This window comes from Gymnoscopelus braueri (genome assembly GCF_963280865.1).
Source record: "Gymnoscopelus braueri genome assembly, chromosome: 18".
Classification (NCBI taxonomy): Eukaryota; Metazoa; Chordata; class Actinopteri; order Myctophiformes; family Myctophidae; genus Gymnoscopelus; species Gymnoscopelus braueri.
Genome location: NC_137618.1, coordinates 44,502,448 through 44,524,817, shown reverse-complemented (window position 1 = coordinate 44,524,817; position 22,370 = coordinate 44,502,448). Strand labels below are relative to the sequence as shown.

General features: G+C 41.7%; 1 protein-coding gene across 1 annotated transcript in view; it reads left to right on the top strand.

The window, feature by feature from the left end:
- LOC308073383 (contactin-associated protein-like 5) overlaps nucleotides 1-21,193 on the top strand; it is a gene marked incomplete at both ends in the record, with an annotated part of 192,163 nt that extends 170,970 nt beyond the window's left edge. Inside the window, 6 exons of the mRNA XM_080412254.1 lie at nucleotides 5,089-5,313; nucleotides 9,173-9,306; nucleotides 9,683-9,770; nucleotides 15,582-15,773; nucleotides 18,775-18,843; nucleotides 20,979-21,193. Coding sequence (XP_080268380.1) covers nucleotides 5,089-5,313; nucleotides 9,173-9,306; nucleotides 9,683-9,770; nucleotides 15,582-15,773; nucleotides 18,775-18,843; nucleotides 20,979-21,193 — 923 coding nt within the window. The remainder of the gene's footprint in view (nucleotides 1-5,088; nucleotides 5,314-9,172; nucleotides 9,307-9,682; nucleotides 9,771-15,581; nucleotides 15,774-18,774; nucleotides 18,844-20,978) is intronic.
- Between the last annotated feature and the right edge of the window lie 1,177 nt (nucleotides 21,194-22,370).

Below are 22,370 nucleotides of genomic sequence, written 5' to 3'. Positions count from 1 at the left end.
ACAGCAGATCTACAAGCTCACAATCAGTGGTGGAAAAAGTACTCAAATGTTTTACTTAAGTAAAAGTATCAATACTATAATGTAGAAGTACTTTGTTACAAGTAACAGTCCGGAATTAAAAATGGACTTGAGTAAAAGTACAAAAGTATTGGTATCAAAATGTACTTAAAGTACCAAAAGTAAAAGTACTGAAATGTTTGAAAATAGCAGATTTACAAGCTCACAAGCTTGTAGATCGGCTATTTTCAAATAGCCTAGGTATAAAATAGGGCTATAATGTATGTTTCATAATATCATAATTTATATCTGAAAAGTAACTAGTAACTAAAATTTTTCAAATAATTGTAGTGGAGTAAAATTACAATATTTGCCTCGGAGATGTAGTGGAGTAGAAGTAAAAGTATTGGAAATTGGAAATACTCAATTAAAGTACAAATACCTCAAAATTGAGTAAATGTACTTAGTTACTTTACGCCACTGCTCAAAATGCATCACGGTCTGATTCGTTGCTGAGCTTGTAGATCTGTTGTTTGCACTATAATAATAATACAAAAAAAGAAGCCAGGTTTCTGGGAATATGTGCCTCCCCGACACACATTCCGAGTTATATATTATATTTTTTAGTTCTGCCTCTACGCCAAATGAAGCGTACCTGTGAGGTGTGAGTGGGATTGCAATGTTGTGTAAGCAAAGCTAATCGATATTTAAAATAGAATGGTATCCCTGCGGCGTGGGGGAGAAGGTGTTAGGATGTGTGGAGCCCCCGAGGGAAGACAGTTGCCAATGAAATTGCAGGAGAAAAAAAGGTCAATTTGATCTCAAGTCTGCTTGTCTCAGACCAGCCCGTCTGGCATCGCCAACCATGTCTCTTTCAGACCAGCCCGTCTGGCATCGCCAACCATGCCACATTCAAATCACCTTTTTCCCCCCATTCTGATGCTCCATTTGAACAGCAGCAGATCACCATGACCATGTGTGCATGCTTACATGCGTTGACCTTTGCGTTAAGGAGCTCAAGTGTACCTGATACAGTGGCCCGTGAGTGTATGTTTACAATATCGTTGCTGTCGGGCAGAAAATCCATATTCTAACTTTTATTTTAATTTTTCTTAGTACATCAACGACCTACTTGATCATACTACGGTGTCACACAAAAGCACCAAAAGTATTTTATTCAGGGTTTCCGCCCGACAACGACAAAGAGTTGCACATCGTCTCTGTCGGGAATTCAGGATTCAAATAAAAACATAGCAAAAGTAACAGATCTACAAGCTCATCTGCTACTTTGGCAGATCTACAAGATCTGCTACTTTGGCTGTTTTTTTAATTTGAATCCTGAAAAATAATAGTTTTGGACATCAGGGGCGTAGCCACGGGTGGGCATAGGTAGGCCTGGGCCCACCCATTTGGTTTTTCTGCCCGCCCAAAAAAAAATAATATATATATTGTTTTATTTTTTTAAAATATTATATTCAGCCATTTGGATAACAGTGTATATATAGGTATCCGAAATCCGTCACAAACCCGCAAAAAAGTATCAAAAAACGCTAAAAACCACGCACGCGCACAGTCTGGGCGCACACCCGCTACTGGCCCTAGGCCCAGCCTATGCTAGCGTTCTGGCTACGCCACTGTTGGACATTATGAGATTTCCACCCGACAGAGACGACGATTATGCAAGGGATAATGTACATTCTTGAGAGCAATGTTTAGTTGTAAATGACATGGTGTGTTTGTTTACATGGCTGTCATGTTGGATACAGCATAAAAATCAAGCAGCACAGGTTGATATGAGCAGGTGCTCTGCGTCTTAATTATCATTATCCAGAAATAACACACCGCTAGATTCAGTGATTGACCAATCAGAATCGAGCGTTCAACCGAGCTGTGTAATAAGTATGTTTATGCCATCATGTATGGGGAGTTTATTCGGAGGGTTGAGATGAAATTGAGCTGCATTTCAAAGTCATTAGTCAGACGATACACGGTTTAAATTAATTGGGGGCTCTTTAAAAAGAAACCATAGCATTTTACACACACTATACATACAGTACATAATGTATATTGAGCTATTGATGATAACGAGTCCTCGCCTCGGCGCTGCTGTATATTGCTGTGCTACAGTACATGCTTCAGATGTTGACGGGGAAGTTCTGTAGCCATATTTTCACTCTCTCCACAGCCTTGTACTTTTGTGAGGCGGAGTATTTGCACCTGAATAAAACGCCCTTGATGTATTCACTTCGAATTGAATGCTGTCCCTGCATTTATTTATTTTTTTTTCCCAGCTGAAAGCCCCTGAAAGTACAGTATTTCTATGGCGAGCAACTTAAAAGTGAAGACTACCCCGTCTTCAAACGAGTAAATATAGCGTCGCTGTCGGGGAAAGAAACCTCTTATCTCCATATTCTAACTTTTTGTGTTTTTTCGTAAATTAACGCTCGACTTGATCGTTCCGTCGCTGTCGTCGCGGAAACCTTGTCCGACATATCCGTATCTCAACTTTTTATGTTTTTTCGTCGTTTAATGTCCTACTTTGTCATACAAAAATGTCAAGCTCAAGTGGTTGAGAAGAGCCGATCTACAAGCTCACAATGTGTCGCGGCGTGTCGTGAGATGTGCTTTTTCCACTATTTCAGAAATATTTCCATTCAATTTCCTGAAAAGTAACTGTTCTTTTGGACATACAAGCAGTGGTGTAAAGTAACTGAGTACATTTACTCAAGTACTGTACTTAAGTATACTTTTGAGGTACTTTTGATTTACTTGAGTATTTCCAATTGTCTATACTTTTACTTCTACTCCACTGCATCTCAGAGGCAGATATAGTACTTTTACTCCACTACAATTATTTGAAAACTTTAGTTACTAGTTACTTTGCAGATATAAATTATGATATTATGAAACATACATTAACTACTTTAGCCCTATTTTATACCTAGGCTATTAAAATAAAATAGCCAATCTACAAGCTCACAACGCGTAGCATCGCGACGCGTTGTGAGCTTGTAGACATGCTATTTTCAAACATTTTAGTACGGACTTTTACTTCTAACGGAGTATTTCTATATTGCTGTATTGATACTTTTACTTAAGTAAAATATCTGACTACTTTTTCCACCACTGCGTGTCGTGAGATGTGCTTTTTCCACTATTTCAGAAAAATGTCCATGTCATTTCCTGAAAAGTTACGGTTCTTCTGGACATACAAGGTTTATCCACCCGACAGCGACAATTATAAAATATGGAGAATCTTCACCCTGTTCCGTCTATGTTGAGGGCTTTTTATATACAAAAAAAAAATATCCCTCCCTCCGTCTGTCTGTGTGCATGTGTGGGCGAGATGTTCTCACATTCTCTTCCCACATAGAAGTCAAGACTTGTTACGAAACTTGGTACGGAAATCGCACCGGAGCGCTCCGCTCAGATAGCCCGGGCGCTCAGGCAGAGGCAGGCGGCAGCGTATAATTATTCAATATATTCAAGTGAATACATTTTAGGACCGAGCCGAACGGAACGGGGGAAGTAGTGTTGTGCTCGCTTTGCTAGCGTCAGGTAGGTTGCTGCTCTAATATTCCGGCTAGCTCCCCGGAACGGAGGTGTCAGGATAATTGATATTCCACCATGGCTGTATGCCAGTCGACGGGGCCTCCGATGTGTGGAGCTGATCAAAGTTGAGAGAGAGAGAGAGAGGGAAAGGGGGAGGGGGAGAGGGAGAGAGAGGGAGAGGGAGAGAGGCAGATGACAGGTTTTTAGCTGCATGGTCTGCTGCCTCTGGCTTGTCTGGGAGGATCAAACGCTCACACCCAAAATATGTATTCTGTTGTAGACTTATATCATTATATTGTAGCAAAATATCACAAAATGTATATTTATTCATTTTTTTCAGATTTTATTTCTTTCTTATCTTTATTTATTTTATATTATATGCATACAGATTTATCCATGTACCATTCTGTATGACAAAAAAAACCTAAAACATTGGGAAGACGAGACATGTTAGAGCGTCTTATCACAGCAGGCCAACATTTAAAATACATGAGTTTCAACCTTATCTTATATCTTTGCTGTCTAACTTCTGGTGTTTTTTTTGTAAATGAACTTCCTACTTGATTATACTACAGCGTCGCTCAAAAGTGGCAGATCCCCAAAAAATTGAGCTGGTAGATCTGCTACTTTTGCTACTTTTGAATGTGAATCCTGAACAGCAGTTCAGCTCAGGTGGCGCTGTCAGTGGTAAAGTAGCTTCCCACCACCACGGAGTCAGTGTTGGGCGGGAGGAGTAGGATGGATTGGAGGCTCTATACAACCTCACGGTGGGGGCTCCTCACTGGCAGGTGAGTCAGTAGGATACAACAGTGACAACTAACGTTGTCAACGGGACTGAAAACTAAGGTCCGGCCCTTACTGGGCCCTAACTGGGCCAGCTCGAACAGGGCCCTAACATAATTTTAGGCCCGAAAACCCGAAGTGCTTAATTTCCTCAAAGTCACGCATCCAACACGCTTTGAACTGAGCAGATTGGACCTTCCGTTCCAGAGATAATGGCCGAAACATCTTGAAAACGCCACTTTCGCCGATTTTCGATGTTTGAGTTCTGGCCATTTTCGACAGTTTTATTTAACACAGGCTAGGAAGGTCGGACGGCGACGAATAGATACCTGAGTAAAGCTGCGTTCAACGAGTCCACTCCGTCGGCCGCTAGGGACAGTTGAAATATTTTTTTTGGTGGTAATAGATTTCTTATTTTTCCCTTTTTTCCCCTTTTTTTTTCACGGAACCCGGGGCTCGGCCCGGCCCGACCAATTAGCATACATTTTCGGCCCGGCCTGAAAACGTCGGGTTGGGTTGGGTCGGGTTCGGGCAGAATTTGAGAACTCTAGTGGCAACACACAAATGTGTGTGGGGAAGAAATAATTGGCATAACGAGTAAATTGGGAGAAAAATCCATGTAGCTTCCCTTATATCTCCTTTTCCTAACCTAACAACACAGGGAAAAGAAAAAGATAATAATGCAGTTTCCACCCCCCCCCCCCCCCCCCCCTCTTTCTGTCTTTATTTCCTCCTCCTGCTGCGGTTGCACCACAGAGGTGTCAGTGTCCTTCGACAGAGAGTCCTCGGTGACCTACACCTTCCAGGAGCCCTTCTCGGTGATGCAGAACAGAAGCTCTCAGGCCTCCAGCGTGTCCAGAGACAGCAGCAGAGCCAGAGAGAACATGGCCTTCAGTTTCCTCACCTCCCAGAGTCCCTCCATGCTGCTGACTATCAGCACCTTCAGCCAGCAGTACATCGCTGTCATCCTGGCCAGGAACGGTACGCCATGTTTTATCAAAGAGCTGGAGAGACGGGGAGACCTCCTGTTTCTGAACAAACCCTATAGATCAGTGGTTCTCAACCAGTGGTCCCCCTGGTGGGGCCAACCAGTGGGACCCCCTGGTATCCCCCCCCCCCCCCCCCAAGGACCACCAGCGGTCCTTGGGGGGGGGGGGGGGGGGATACCAGGGGGTCCCCAGCAAAATGAGTTAACATAGCGTCACAATCATTTTAACCACTTAGCTTTGGCTATTCAAAAATAGCAGATCTACAAGCTCATTGCGCGGCACCGAGTGCCGCGCTATGAGCTTGCAGATCTGCTATTTTTGAAAAATCTTGAAAATGTGTGCATATATCTTTGAATATATTTTTTGAAGCAATTTTTTTACTCAAATCTTTGCTTCTGGAGGTCCCTGGCACAAAAGAATATTTCAGATGGGGGTCCGCGGCCAAATGTATATCAATTTAGGGGTCCTTGGCATGAAAAGGGTTGAAAACCACTGCTACAGTATAGATAGATAGATAGATAGATCGATACCTTTATTGATCCCACGGGGGGAAATCAGTCGCCCAGAGGCAGCACAGCAGTTAAGAGTTACAGGTAAAGAGTAAGGAATAAGGAAAGAAAGTACTGTCGTATACAGCAACACAAGGCAAGAGAAAGAAAACAAGAAGCGCCGTCAAAACAGAACAACAGTATACAATAGTATATACAGTACCTGTGCATACACTATGCAGGAAAAACAAACACTGCATTAAAGGGGAATTGTGGACCAGGGTTTTCTTACCTTTTCTATGATGTTACGATATCTTAGGATGAATGGTACAGTAGAAAAAAATCATTACTCCTTCCCGGGTCCGCCACGGCTTAAAACGTGCGCCAATAGGCCTTGCGCTAGATTGCGTATTTTAATAGCTTTTTTTTTGTTTGTTTTTTTCTGAGATCTAACGTTCATGTGTCAAGTGACGGAACACAGAAAAAGAAAGAAAAAAAGTTTCGCTAGACGAGATTGAAACATTGAGATTTCAATCCATTGAGATTTCAATCTCGTCTAGCGAGACTTACGTTTTTTTTTTCCCGGTTGCATAGTGTTCTGTCACTATGAACGTCAGTAACCAAAAGTAAAAGTACTAAAATGTTTGAAAATAGCAGATCCACAACACGTCGTGAGCTTGTAGATCAGCCATTTTCAAATAGCCTAGGTATAAAATAGGGCTAAAGTGGTTTATGTATGTTTTATAATGTAATAATGTATATCTGCAAAGTAACTAGTAACTAAAGTTTTCAAATAATTGTAGTGGAGTAAAAGTACAATATTTGCTTCTGAGATATAGTGGAGTAGAAGCAAAAGTATAGACAATTGGAAATACTCCAGTAAAATAAAAGTACCTCAAAATTGTACAGTACTTGAGTAAATGTACTTAGTTACTTTACACCACTGATTACTAAGGCGCGTCACTCGCTCCCCCTCTGAAACAGCCTTTATGCAGAGAAACAAGCACAAGGTTACAGTGTCTCACCGTATCCCGTCCTAAAAACAAATAAAGTGTCCATTACAGTCAGTGCAATGCTTTTCCAGCGCTTTGCAGGAAAGCAACAACACAAGGTTACTATTGCAGTTATTACTATCAGAATATAGTGCTTTAACCTTTTAACATTTTTTTTTTACTTACACTGTCTACCTTTTAACCGAGACGTGCATTAAGTACTGGGAGCTTTATGGTAGGTGTGGCGCTTCACCTCAGCAATCTTACAGCATGTCCCAGGGGTCTGGCACATTGTAACGGCCTCGTTGCTCGGCTGAACAATAAGCCAATCCGACCTACTTACCTAAAGGAGCATTTTTTTGGCCTTTTTTCCATCATAATTTCCATATACAGTCTGGGCCCTCACTAATGCTCACAATGGTAGAGTGCAATTCCTGTCTACTCGGTACTCACTCTGTGTCATCGGTGGTCATTTCAAACAAGATTTCAATGTTTATTTGATTGATTATTGATGCAAGAACAATGGCTTCTATTCCACAGTGCACTACAATTTACAATTCATGTTTGGAAAACCAAATAGACCTCCTTACAGGTCTGTTACTCTGAGAGCGTGCAAATGGAACCAAATTGACCCTTATGGGTTTGTACACTTCAGAGTTAAAGTAATACTGACGAGTGCCGCGCTATGAGCTTGTAGATCTGCTATTTTTGAAAAATTGAGAAAATGTGTGGAAATTAATATATTTATTATAGCGAACATTTTTAACTCAAATCTTTGCTTCTGGGGGGTCCCTGGAACAACATATTTTGAGCTGGGGGTCCGCGGCCAAATAAATATCATTTTGGGGGTCCTTGACATGAAAAAGTTTCAGAACCACTGATATAGAAACATACGTTTTTCAGAAAACAGTTAGGATTTAGAAGACGTTTGTAAACCTGTGATGTGACAATAAAACTGATTCTGATTCTGATTCTGATAGAATCGGCTTCAGGTCTTAATGGGTTAAATGAAAAAGGAAGCCTCACCCAAGTTCAAACTGGGCAATTACCTATGAAAAGTGTATGAGTACTATAAGGTGCATCCAAGGTGGTGATCAGGTTGGCTAACTCAGTGGTTCTCTAAGTGGGGTCCAAGGGGTTCCAGGGGGTCCCCAGCAAAATGAGTTAACCAATTAAGACCTGAAGCCGATTCTATAAATGTCTTCTAAATCCCAACAGTATTCTGAAAAAAAATATGTTTCTATATCAGTGGTTCTCAAACTTTTCCATGTCAAGGACCCCCAAAATGATGTATTTGGCCACCGACCCCCATCTCAAAATATTTTGTTCCAGGGACCCCCAGAAAGCAAAGATTTGAGTTAAGAATGTTCGCTTTAAAACAATATATATTCAAAGATTTGCCCACTTTCACGATTTTTCAAAAATAGCAGATCTACAAGCTCATAGCTTGTAGATCTGCTATTTTTTAGTAGCCAAAGTGTAAAATAATGCTTTTTAGCTCAAATCAAAAAGTGACACAGATGCGTTCCAGGTCTTTTTTTTCTTCTTTTTGTTTTAATATTTTATTTTTCGTTTTAATTTTTCACAAAGTATACATACAACCCCCCCACATCCCTCCCCCCTCCCCACATACAAACCCACATACATAAAGGACAGCACAGATACAAAATAATCAAAACATAATCAAAAATAAAGGTACAAAAAAGAAAGAAAAGAACATCAAGAAGAGACAAATCTGTTGTAAAAACATTAAGTAGCTTCGAGAAATAATAGATCTAGACCGAGATAGCTGTAGATAACAACCTATTCCATCTCTGATACAGGTTGAGGTAGGGACAAGGTTTCCATATAGTCCAAATAAGGTTGCCAAATCTTCAAAAAAGTGTCAAACCCTTTTCTTAAACTATAAGTAATCTTCTCAAGAGGGACACAACTGTTCATTTCTGAGAACCATCTCGCAATGTCGAGGGGGGAGTCAGACTTCCATGTTATTGCAATACACTTCCTAGCCACTCCAAGTGCCACCTCTATAAATTTAATTGTGTGTTTTCTTAGTTTTGCACTGATAGCAGTGAAGTTGCCTAAGAGGCAAACTTCAGGGTCTGCGTTCCAGGTCTTAATGGGTTAAAACAGGATCACAATCATTTTAACCACTTTATCCAAATTGTATACGTTGGCTATTGAAAAATAGCAGATATACAAGCTCACAGCGTGTCACTTTGTGCCACTCTGCGAGTTTCTACATCTGCTATTTTTTACATTTTTTTTTATCTTAAAAAATATTCCCTGGCACCAAACGTTATCAAAGAACCACTGGGCTATACTAACTGACATGGTGTGGTGTTGCATTGTGGGTGTTTTCTTTATCCAGGGAGTCTACAGATCTGGTATCGGCTCCACGTGGACAGGAGGCCGGACGTGTTCAGCCCCGCCCCCGGCAGCCTGGCGGACGGGCGGCTCCACCGTGTCAGAATCCACCGAGAGGGACGAGACGTGTACGTCCAGGTGAGCGCCGCCAATAGAAATTATGAATTTGATCAAAATCGGACAGAAACCGCTTATCTCCATACTTGTGTTTTTTCCGTAAATGAAGGCCCTACTTGATCGTACCACAGCGTCACACAAAATCATCAAAAGTAGCAGATCTACAAGCTCGAAACCAAGCTTGTAGATCTGCTACTTTTGCAAATTTTTTATTTGAATCCTATTCTAAGTTTTGGACTTCAAATACACACCCCATGAAGCCTTGAATTCATGGAGTTTGTTTTACTTTTTGTCGCATTCCTGAGCCAATAATTGAAAATGAGTACACAATGGGCCTTCCAAAGTGTTCTTCACAGCCTCTAGTCTCAACAGGGTGTTTTCATTGTCGTCCATCTAGATTGACAAGGACACGGACCTCAGGTACAGCCTGTCATCCGACGCAGAGTTAATCTCAATCAAATCGCTGACTTTGGGGAAAGTCACAGGTGAGCCACCGACGGGCATGAGGCATGAGGAGGAGGAGGAGGACATTTTTGGTTGACGTGCTCGGAGATGATGAAATGACGTACAGCTGCGTTCAAGGACCCCCCCCCCCCCCCCCTCTGCTGCTTGTAATGGTGAAAATAAAACGGGGGCCATGGTTCTTAAGGCTTTGATAAAGAGGCCGCCTTTGTAATCCATTACCATTGAATGCTAGCCGTAGGGAAAGAGGCACTTAAACGACCTTCGATATCATAAAATGCAATGTCAAATATTACGGTAAGGAATTTGTCTAGTAGACATTATGTCTCATGTCACGCTCACATAAAGCCGTATTAATACTCACTCTGTGACACGTTGTGAGCTTGCCCACGTTTGATTGATTGATTGAATACTTCATTAGACAAAAAAAAAATAACGGCACGGGCGGGTTGAGACTACGGTTTCCATCTGACCACATCTATAAACCAAATCCTCTTTGGCCTTCCTCTTCTCCTCTCGCCTGGCAGCTCCATCTTCAGCATCCTTCTCCCAATGTACCCCTCATCCCTCCTCTGTCCAAACCATCTCAACCTTTTAGTTTTTAATTTGACCCCTTTAGCCTATAGGGTCCCATCATGTAATTGTTTGATTGCCTTTGCTGTTTTTATGTCATGTTTTTAAACCCTGCAGCACAGGGGTCTTCATCAGGGGGTCCTCATAGTTACTACAGGGGGGGCCGCGAAATCTTCGTGTGATGGGATGTTTTGAACCCTAGCATCCCTATTCAGAGGAGAACTTCAGCCAAAACTAGAAGATCTACAAGCTCACAGCGCCTCGCACTGCAAGGCGCTGTGAGCTTGTAGATTTTTGGCAAAGAGGTATACTGTAGCTGTAGAGGTAAAAAAAAAGGGGAGACCAAGTAAAAAAAAAAAAAAGTTTAATCTGAAACACAATTTTATACAATATAGAGGGGGTCCCTGCTTCATTATGCATTGTAATTATGTATTTTTCATGTTTTTATATTTGTATGCATCTTATATGGACCCCAGGAAGACGGATCCATTCAATAAACAATAAACAATCTCTCTCTCAGCTAGGGGGTCCTTGGCCTGAAAAACTAAAAGACCCCTGCTGTAGCACTTTGAGATTTGAAAAAATGTAAAGTGCGTTGTAAATAAAAATGCATTATTTTTATTAACCTTGCTTCTCTTGTTTTAGCCCCAAACACGACACAAGCGTTCTCAATTAACTTTAACTGAGGCTTAAAGGCGGGGTGGCAAGTGAGAATGCTTTTGCCAGGAAATTGCTTCTGCCATCATCATACTCTGATTCTGTTTTTGAACATATTGTATATTATGCACCACAAATTTTGAGTGCGGTAGACGCTGCATGATCACTTTACCCATTAATCAGGAAGCTAAATGAAACTCTTAAATGAATCATGCCTCATTTGTTGAACACAGAAAACGCACAATAGCTCAGGGAATGAGCGAATCTATGCTAATTGACAACATGATTTGCATTTCAAAAGCAAACGGTTTTAATTTTAGCACTGAGGTAGCGTAGGCAGATCTCTGGGTTGAATGGTGAAGTCACGGATAAAGAAAGTTTGCAGCCGTTTTAGGTTTGATGAAGGTCACATACATTATAGAACTTTGTGAAGTATCACTTACTGTCATTCAGCCTAAACTGTCATCCTCCCGAGATGTCGAACGGATGCAGACAGTATTAAAACAGCAATTTCTTACAAAGAAAAATAAAGATGCCAAGTGGAACGGAAACTGGTTCTTCAGAGTGATGCCATATAGAAGAACAATGTTTTGGTTCCAGAAAGAACATTTCAGACCCAAGGTTTCTTTAAGGAACCGTGCAGTATTTTAACTCATTCACTGCCAAGGACGACTATTTTGACGACTGTTTTTTTTGGGGGGGTGTTTCCACTAGATGGCGCTCTTCCTTAACACATGAGTGACCATTTCATCGCCAGATGGACGCAGAACCAGGAGATCACGTGATCCCAAGATTTACTGCTCCATTAGACTGCCCTAGCCGTCTGTCTCATATCTGGCATAGAGGGGCGGGTTCAAAATCCCTGGAGAAAAATTGGGGGGGTCGGATCCCATTGGTTCATCAATCTGTCCGTCAGCCCCCGCTATTCTGTGACTCCTTGAAAAAAAATCTTAACCACTTAAACCCTATGTACTGTATAATAACAGATCTAAAGTAAAAGCTCAGAATCTTGTAGATCTGCTATCGGCGAATGTTCGCATAATTAAGACATGCCCAAGATTGGGCTAGGATTCAAGTGGGTAAAGGTGCCTCAAAGAACCATCAAAAAAAAGTATTAATTATTATTAAACCAAATAGATGTGTCTTTCTGCAGGAAAACAGAAAAACTGATAGAGGAAACAAATTATTTATATATATATATATATATATATATATATATATATATATATATATATATATATATCCTAGTTATCCTTTAAAATATGGAGATAGGAGGTTTCTGCCCGACAGCAACGATATTCAGTGAAAATCATGAGTGCTGAACCACATGGAAGCCTGAATACAGTACCTGTATATTTGCCAAATCAGGTCCATTATAATAAGCACTTCAGTATAGAGGCCCAATTCCCTTTAGACTCCGTCTCTCTCTAAGCTCCATGCATCCGCCACAGCACAGCGCTGTGTGCTAATTTTAACTCTTAGCAAAGCAGCACAAACAGCCACCATCACTTACAGTGTACTCTATGTACTCTCTAAAGGATCAAAGGAGAGACATTTACCTTCTTGACTGGGTTATGTCTCCTAGGGATCTATTAAACAAAAATAAATGCCGGGCCCGACAAAAAAAGACTGCTCGTAAACACGGTGGCGACGGCTACATGTGTTTTTTTGGGGGGGAGGGGGAGGTTTGGGTTGTTGGAACTCCCTCTAAATTACCCCCGGTGGGAAGATGATGGTAATTATAGTTTTCCTACCCAATTAGATAAGGGATTTGAAAATATAATATCATGCAGCTGAGTTTGACCTTTATGTCGGTTTAAAATGTAAGGCATGTAGTCCGTTAGGAACCAACGTTATTATAGTTTAGTTTATTTGTTTTAATTTCAATTTTTGTTTTGACTTTCTTTTCAATTTCAGTTAGTTTCTGAAATTAATTTTTTTGGTGGATTTGCTAGTTTATTTTAGTTAAGTTTAAATCCAGTATTGATGTAGTACGAATCCTTTCTTATAAAGATGTGTTCTTGTTTTAGTTGATTATGTATTTTACTAGAGGTTCGGGCAGCTTCACGGCCCTCACATCCAGTAGCCTGATCTAGCTATCAAGCTATACAGTACTATTATTACAATTATTATGGGCATGCACATGGCTACATAACACGATGCAACAACAGAGGACGCACTTGCAGACTTTTAGTTATGTGTGGGCAAGGTGTGTTTTCCTATGAGTGGATAGGGTTGCCAACATTCAGAAATGGAAAAACGGGAACGCCGATTATGGTACGTTTTTGTTGTTGTTTTTTGGTACTTTATTTCGGTTTTAGGGTTAGGTTAGGGTTGTGTTATTTAATTCTTTTGGGGGAGCCAGCCCCCCAAACCCCTGAAATACATAGAAATCTATGAAATTTATATTAAAATAGCCAGCCCCCCAAACTCCTGAAGTGCATAGAAATCTATGAAATTTATATTAAAAAAGCCAGCCCCCCAAACCCCTAAAATACATAGAAATCTAAGACATTTATATTAAAAAAGCCAGCCCCCCAAACCCCTGAAATACATAGAAATCTATGCATTTTGGAACAGTTACTATAACAGTTTCTAACCTGCTGCTGCAGCCGCGGGGGGAGGAGGAGGAGGAGAGGAGACAGCTCATTCTTTAATTCAGTTTGGGGCCAGGCACGTTGGCTGTTATGCTGTTGTAGCTCAGTCCGTGTCTAACTAACTATAAGCTAGTTAGTATGATATACCGTAACCTCACATGCGGCAACTTATTTTCGGTAGAGCAATGCCAATGTTAGATGCACGTGCACCTTTATTTTATTTCGTCCGCTTGAACCAGCGCACATTTTCCCACATACACAATGAGAAAAGTCTCACACAGGCAGACACGAGAGAACGCACACTGAGCCTGCCCTGTCAACAGAGCGGCACCCCCAGGGTCCTAGCGCCCTTCGCATACAGCACACAAACACATAGGCAGGCAGACGCACAGATTTTTTAAATTATTATATGCATCTTCCCTTTACCGGGACAAGTGAAGTCCTGTACGGGACGCGCCTCTTTTGGTCAAAATACGGGGCGTCCCGGCTAATACGGGACGGTTGACAACCCTATGAGTGGATGTCTGCCTGGTGACAGTTACAACGCGGTGCTGTCCGGGGATGTGCCTTCTCTCCCAGCTAAGCTATGTGTGCTAATAACAACAGCGTGTCTCTGCATGCACACAGTTTGATATCAACTGCGTTATACTCCAGACCTGTGGGAGGCAGCAAAGTGCCGTAAGGCATCCAGTGTGGCGGAAAGTACATGAAGGATAGAATAGTTTGTTACTTAGGCAATATGGGCCGAATAAGGAATACAAATGTATACTGAACAATTAAAAGTACACTATGCAAAGGCTATATGATAACATTTTAGACTAAATGTGTCTGAAATTGGACACGTGTTCTGCGAGAACATAGCTACAACGTTGACACAAAGAAGGCTTACAATGACGGGAATGTATTCACCTGTTTCCTAGCCTGGGAAGCGAAGCTTTTCGGGTCCATGATCCGGTCGGGAGCGGAAGTAGCCCTACGTCACCAGGCGCGTCATCAGGCGACCGGATCGTGACAATCCGGAAAGACGTCACCCCAAAATAGGTCCGTCCTAATAAAATCCTTGATGCGGCGTAGATTAGCTTATTTTTTAAATATAAATGTGATTTTACTTTCCGGAGACTATTTAGCGTCTGTATTATCCGTATTATCCCACAGGGAAATTCTATTCCATTTAAATAGGGATTGGGGAACCAAAACAAAGCGGCGCAAAACCGGATCGCGACAATCCGGAAAGAGGATTCTTTTTTCTTTTCTTTTTTTCAATAGGCGTGGCCTAGACCGGATCACACGGGTCTTTAGTAACGCATACCAGGCTTTCCTCCGAGGTGGAAAGACTGGTGATGCGAGGTTACCTGTTTCCTAGGCTGTGTGTTTTCCACTTCCTGTCGATTTCATTGGATATCATTGGTCATCTGACCAGTTTCATTGGATTTCATTGGATCAAATCAACAGGAAGTGGAGAACACACAGCCGAGGAAACAGGTGAATTAATAGATGTGAAAACACCTATTTTAAGTTTTATTTTGTTACGTTTTTAATTTAACATGTCTTTTTTTGTGTGTGTTGTTGCCCCCTGCATCCTGTCCCCCAAATCAGTGGTTGATTCCCAAACCTTTTAGCTCAAGACCCAAAAAAGAAATGTTTGCCCGGGCCGGGACCCAAACTAGTGAAAATAACAGATCTACAAGCTTGTAGATCTCTTATGTTCACGACTTCTAAAACTTCTTGTATCATGGAAATTATTAGATTTTTTTTTTCTTATTTTATTTATTAAATACTTTTGTTTTTTGGGGTTTGAACTTTTTTAAATCTTTTGAAATGATATAGCCTATATATTCTTTTTAAATATATTGAAATATATTCTTTCTTTCTTTCTTGCTTTCTTGCTTTCTTGCTTTCTTTCTTTCTTGCTTTCTTGCTTTCTTGCTTTCTTTCTTTCTTGCTTTCTTTCGTCCGTCCGTCCGTCCGTCCGTCCGTCCGTCCGTCCGTCCCTCCCTTCTTCCCTAGGCATGGATGTGGTTGATGAGGAGGTGAAGCAGGCGGGCTCCAGAGGTTTCATTGGCTGCTTGTCGTCGGTCCAGTTCAATCACGTGGCTCCCCTGAAAGCGGCACTGTTGAATCGAGGAAGCTCATTGGTCAGCATCCGCGGCCAACTGGTGGAGTCAAACTGTGGTGTGCTGGCAGACTCCAAAATATCAAGTGAGCAGATAATGTTCAGCTTCATTCTGTATAGGCTCTGTATTGTTGAATTTGAAGGTTGAGAATTGATGTCTGTCACCCAAGTACCTGTCAAAAAGTGTCATATTTGTTTAATACCAAGGACTCCCTGGATTGAGCCACAGGCACCCATTCCTTCATGATTTTTTTTTGTAATCTCTGACTCCAATCAAGCTTGTAGATCGCCTATTTTTGCACGATGGAAGAGGAAAAGCAAGTGGTGTACTAGTTGCTTTCAACTTTACAGTATGTTAGCTCTCAGAAGTTCCATTCACCGACATTAATGTAAGCGACATTTAAAAATTTAGAAACCGATGGATTACTGTCGAAAATCACAACACAGTCAAAGCATGAGGGCCTGATTCTGACAAAGTAACGCAGTGTCCACTCCAATACCAGTACATTGTTGGATAAATATTATTTACATGAATTGTCGGCAGTGGAGAGTCATTCCCACATTGCCCTCCTTAGCAAGTGAGTCAAGTGACTGTTCCCATATTAGATGAATGCAACACAGTGGTTCTCATGTCAAGGACCCCCAAATGTATATGTATGGCCATAGACCCTCACCTTTGAGAAGGTTTGTGTTGTTAAAACGTATCAAAATTACTCAAAATCTTTCCAGATTTGTATTTGTTTTTACCCACTCTTTCAGTGCCACAAGACGTCAAATACGTCATGAGGCCTGACGCCCCGTGTGCCACAAGACGTCAAATACGTCATGAAAAAAAAAATGTTCAGAACCCAAGATATGATGATTTGAAGATTTGCTGCTCCATTCACTTCTTGTTTAACTTTTTACTGAAAAAGGCTGTATCTCGGCTCCTAAGCACATTTTTTTTTACAATTAATTTTGGTTGTGGCACTCAGAACCAAAATTCCAGACCTGGGGCAGATTCTACAAATGTTTTTTTAATGTTGCTATAATATCAGTGGTTCTCACACTTTTTCATGTCAAGGGCCACCCAAAATAATTTGTATTTGGCCGCGGATCCCCAATCTCAAAATATTTTAGAAGCAAAGATTTTGAGTAAAGAATGTTTGCTTTAAAAATAGATATATATTCAAAGATTTGCACACATTTTCAAGATGTTTCAAAAATAGCAGATCTACAAGCTCATAGCGCGGCACTCTGTGCCGCGCTATGAGCTTGTAGATCTGCTATTTTTGAATAGCCAAAGTATGAAATAATGGTTTAAGTGGTTACAAAGATGCGTTCCCGGTTTTAATGGGTTAATAGCCAAAGTATGAAATAGTGTTAAAGTGGTTACATAGATTTTAATGCTATACATTAATTAACTCTTTGCTGGTGACTCCCTGGAACCCCCTCAAGGACCCCTGGGGGTCCCCAGACTCAGTGACCCAGACTCAGTGACCCAGTGCAAGTGTTGATCGTAAGCGGACGAGACTAGGAATTTGGGGGATGATCAAATATGTATTTGGGACGAACAGAGACATTACATAATCCATCTGCTGGCTAGCAGACTGGCTAATTTAAATCTGTACTCTGTTTGCAGATCTCTCTCTCTCTTGCTCGCTCTCTGTCTGTCTCTCTCTCTCTCTCTCTCTCTCTCTCTCTCTCTCTCTCTCTCTCTCTCTCTCTCTCTCTCTCTCTCTCTCGCCCACTCCCTATGCACATAATGCACTGAAAGGAGTTAGGCTACTTGTATAACTGCCATAGATGGACACTCCATCTCAATGCATGTAAAAATATAGTAGCTATAGTGGGTTTTTATTAACGCCCTTGATCATACTACAGCGTCACACAAAAGTAGCAGATCCACAAGCTCGAGCTTTTTGAGCTTGTAGATCTGTCACTTTTGAGGCTTTTGATTTTGAGTCCTGAAAATGAACAGTTTTGGACATATGAGGTTTCCACCCGACAGAGACCATATATATATATTGTTTTCCATCTAATCTCTTAGTTCCGCCCACGTTGCTCTTAGGAAGCATGTTGTTGATTGAATAGTTTAGTGCTGGTCGTAGGCAGCTCCTCTGTGCCTCACTGCCACACTCATTCTCTATCGCTAAATCCCTCTGGTAGATAAAGCACTCATTCACAGTGCTCGAGTCAAAGTATAGATACTCCTGGTCAAATATTATTCAACTACAAGAGAAAGTTGCTCTGTAAAATTTGTACTTGAGTTAAAGGTAGGTTAACTGATTTATTGTTATATTTTTTTAAAGGTTGAAAGCATTATATTCTGCTCATTGCTATAGAGTGTTTGTTCAGTAACAGGAGTCTCTCCAGCTCTTATAAAATATATTTTCAGGTAGGTGACACAATTTCAGCCAATCAAGAGAGAGTAACCATTTAACAGATACATTGTTATAGTGTTCCAGTTCCAATTTTGTCTGCTCAATTCTTTTGAGACTCCTGTTACTGAACAAACACTCTCTATCAATGAGTACTATCAGAATATAGAGCTATTTAACACTTATTTCAACCAAAGAAAATGACTTAGCCTACCTTTAAGCATTTTTTTTGTTTATTTCTTAAACCTTTTCAATATCAACAACTCGATTAACCACTTAAGCGTTATTTCATTCTTTGCCGCAAACATTTTTGAAAAGCGGCGATCTACAAGCTCACAACGTGTTGCGATGTGATGCGTTGTGAGCGGTCGGCTATTTTCACTATTTTCTAAAATGTTTGGAATCTTTTCGCCTATAATGACGTGCCCAGAGTGAGGCTTGATTATTTATCGATTATTTTATTAAATCATCGATAATGTTTTTATAATCCATTAAATCGATTGGTTTGATTAACCGATGCACACGCCTATTTGTTTTGACCCCAAAATGGATGCATGCCATTTTAGGTAATGAAGCCCTTTCTGCTGCTCCGATCATTGAGATCTCGAAGTGTGTGTATTTTCCATCCCGTTTGTCAGTGGTAAACAAATGTGATTGATGAACTAATCCATTTCTTGTGCTATCACTCTCCACCGTCTCCTCCACGATGTGCTGCCGGATTGTTCAGAGACGGCAGTTGACAGAGGCAAGGAGCCATTAAGAAATGCTTCACAAAGCAACTCGGCAGTAATTGGAGGTGAGATCTTTCTTTTTCTTTCTCTCTCTTCCGGATATACCCCCAGTTGTTATAGTGCTCAATTGTCAAAGTCAGTCTCCTGTGAAATGAGCCCCAGCTATCTGCCGTTGCCTCTTGCCGCCGACATTTCAGTCGAATAACGTGTCTGTCAAGACGGGATAACGCACTACAATTTAGGCTCTTCTGTGGCAGAGAGCTGGCCTTCTAAGTAATTATATTATGGTGAGGGGTATTGTTTGCACTGTAAAGTAAAACAAAAGTTTCGTAGAATGACTTTCAGTCATATATCATTGTATTGTACAGGGATTGAATGGATTGATGGAAGGAAAAACAGCAGACCAAATGAATTTCCGAAGTACGTTTTTTTTGTTTGTTTTTTTCAAGCAATGAGCATTAACCTGGACCCCCATCTGGAGGTTTTGTGCCAGGGACCCCCAGAAGAGAAGATTTATGTTTTTTTTAATATATATTCAAAAGTTTCCAACATTTGGGATATTAAAAAAAATAAAAATAGCAGATGTACAAGCTTGTAGATCTGATATTTTTGAATAGCCCACATATGGATAAAGTGGTTCAAATGATTGTGATGCCACATTAACTACTTTTGCTGGGGACCCCCTGGACCCCACTTTAAGAATCAATGACATGGACAACTGTGTACTGTTACACATGGTTGGATTTGCTGGGGGGGGGGGGGGGGCAAACTCTGGGCAAATGTGTCAATATCTGTCAAATTCTTAACTTTACAAAATTTTAAAAATAGCACAAAAGAAAGTACAATCTTTTGTCAAATGAAATGCTAGTGTCCTGTAAGTCCATATGGGCTGGGCTTCCTTTGGAAGCATGACACTTTAATAAAGAAAAATCATCAATCATCATCATCTACAGCATGTCACCTTGCAATGCGTTCTGAGCTTGGAGACCAGCTATTTTTGCTACTTTTGTGTGCACTGTAGTACATTTACGAGAAAAAAAGTTGAACTATGGAGATACAAGGTTTCTGCCCGACAGCAAGGAAGAGCAGCTAGTAGGTTATTCTTTCTCACAATAATCCATTATAACCCTGTGCCGTACACAAAGTATTTCCTTTGCTTGATTACAGAGTCCAATATCAGTGCAAGGACAACAGATTTTCTCCTCAGGTGTAATAGATTCCTCCCAGAGCAAACCTCTTTAGCACCTCCACCACACCCCCGGGGGAAGGCTGGGGGTTTGAACTCCATCCGTCCTTCTGTCCATCCCACATCTCGCCAGGACGGGAGGATAATTATCCTTGCTGTCGGGCAGAAAACTTGTATCTCAATTTTTAAACGTTTTACGTATTTTTGTGTGTGGCTTAATTCCCTACTTTGTCATACAAAAGTGTCATGCAAAAATAGCAGATCTACAAACTCGGAATGTGTTGCAAACGTGTCGATCGGCTATACCGTTGCTATTTTATCTGTGGGTTTTATAAATATTTAACCATTTCCACCTAGTGGCTACCACTTTTCTTCCCTATATGCATATGAAAGTATATTACTGTGTAACTTATATACCCTGACACGACATATTTTCAAATGGGGGGGGGGGGGGGGGGTCCTTGACATGAAAACATTTGATTAACCGCTGACCTAATAGCACCGCTGCATGTGATCTGCCTGTGCGTGCGTGCGTGTGTGTGTGTGTGTGTGTCTGTGCAAGTGTGCACGTGTGTGATTATTATACATTAATCAGTTCAGCCCTATGTACATCAGTTCAGCCCTATATACATTTCGGGCCATTTGAGAATTGCCGATCTACATGCTCACAATGCGTCGCGATGCAACGCATTGTGAGCTTGTAGATCATCTATTTTCAAAAGATTTTTCGACATTTTACGATGTCATGCTTGCAGATCTGCTACTTTTGAGGCTTTTGTGTGACGCTGTAGTATGATCAAGTAGGGCGTTAATTTACGAAAAAACACAAATTATTAGAATATTATGGAGATAAGAGGTTTCTGTATCTTGATCCTTTACCTTGCCTGCCTGGACACACTTTGTGTTTAAACACATGTTCCGCTGCCTACAGTACATGAACTATCGCCACGTCTTTTATTTATTAACCCACTTTGCATTGTGCGTGTGTGTCCCTCTCTGGCTCCCATGTTCCAGGTGTGGTCACCGCGGTGGTCCTCAGCGCTCTGTGCGTGCTGGCGGTGGTCTGTGGCTTCCTGTACCAGCAGCGGCGGCGGGGGGTCGCCCAGCGGAGGGACATGAGCGAGAAGGAGGAGCACCGACACAGCCTGGAGACGGCCTACCGGGCCGAGCTGCACCTGCAGCACCACAGCGCTGCAGTCAGGGACAACATGAAGGAGTACTACATATGACACAAACAACAACTCAACCGACCACGACCAACACGGACGCAGCCTTTCTCTAGCCATCGCTTACCTCTCTCTCTCTCTTCTGTTTTCTGTCCAGCTGTCTGCTACGACCCCACAGGACTTAAAGGTTCCTCTTCTAGCGGGCCTTTAACCTCCACCGAGGTTAGGACGGATTATAGGACCGTCGGTCTCCGAATAGAAAAGAAAAAAACTTGTGGGAGCGAGCGCCCACCACCCCTCCCCCTCCGTCTATCCCCGTACCCCATTACGCGTGTAGATATACACTGTAGGACAGGTATTTTAGCTGATGATGATGCTGATGTTGGTCCGTCTGTCTGTCTGTCCGCCTATAGCCAAGCGCTGGGGAAAAACACAAAAAGGAGAAGGGAGACAGTGCCATTTAGAGAGCGAGATGTATGGGTGCAGTGCAACGGATATGCCCTTCGGGAACACTAAAGGACACCCTGGGCCGGGTTTGGGCATCGCTAATGGATGAAAAAAAACGTCTAAAACGGTCCCTCAGGTTTCTTTGGCAGAGAGAGAGGAGATGTGGGACAGTGTGGATATCATGGGATGTGTGTGTGGAGCAGGGTACAACGAGGACCAGGTGGAACTCTACAAATCACTATATACTGTAAAGGCATGAAAGAAAGCCATCGGAGAAAAGACAGCACTAGAACCACATATCCGACAACACGAACGACAAAAAGGGAATTTAAAGCGAATCTTCGAAGCCTCATGGACCCCCGGCCTTTTGAAGTCAATTTGGCCAACGACATCAATGCAAAGCATCTATAACGGCAATCCTCGAAGAAGCGATCCTTTCTCCTCCCCCTCTCCCCAACCGTACTATTCTCACAGGAAGGCAACGATTAAGGCAATTCAGGGTCTCAAGATGTTCTGTGTCGGTGCATAGAGAGGCGTGCTGTTGGGCCTAAACGTTACAGTAGTCGAAAAACTTTAGAAGATAATACTGTATTTTGTCAAGACAGCACCACCGGATTTGCCTGTAATATTTGACTTGGGTATATATCTTCTGTTAAGCCATTGGCGTCTTTTCAGACTGCAAAGGCTGGATTTTTCCACAGCCGGAGTGCGTTTAAAAATAGCCTAGTAAACCCGTACCACAGTAGCATCTGCTGTCTGTCCCCTCTTAGCAGAGAGACTTTCTCATCAAAAT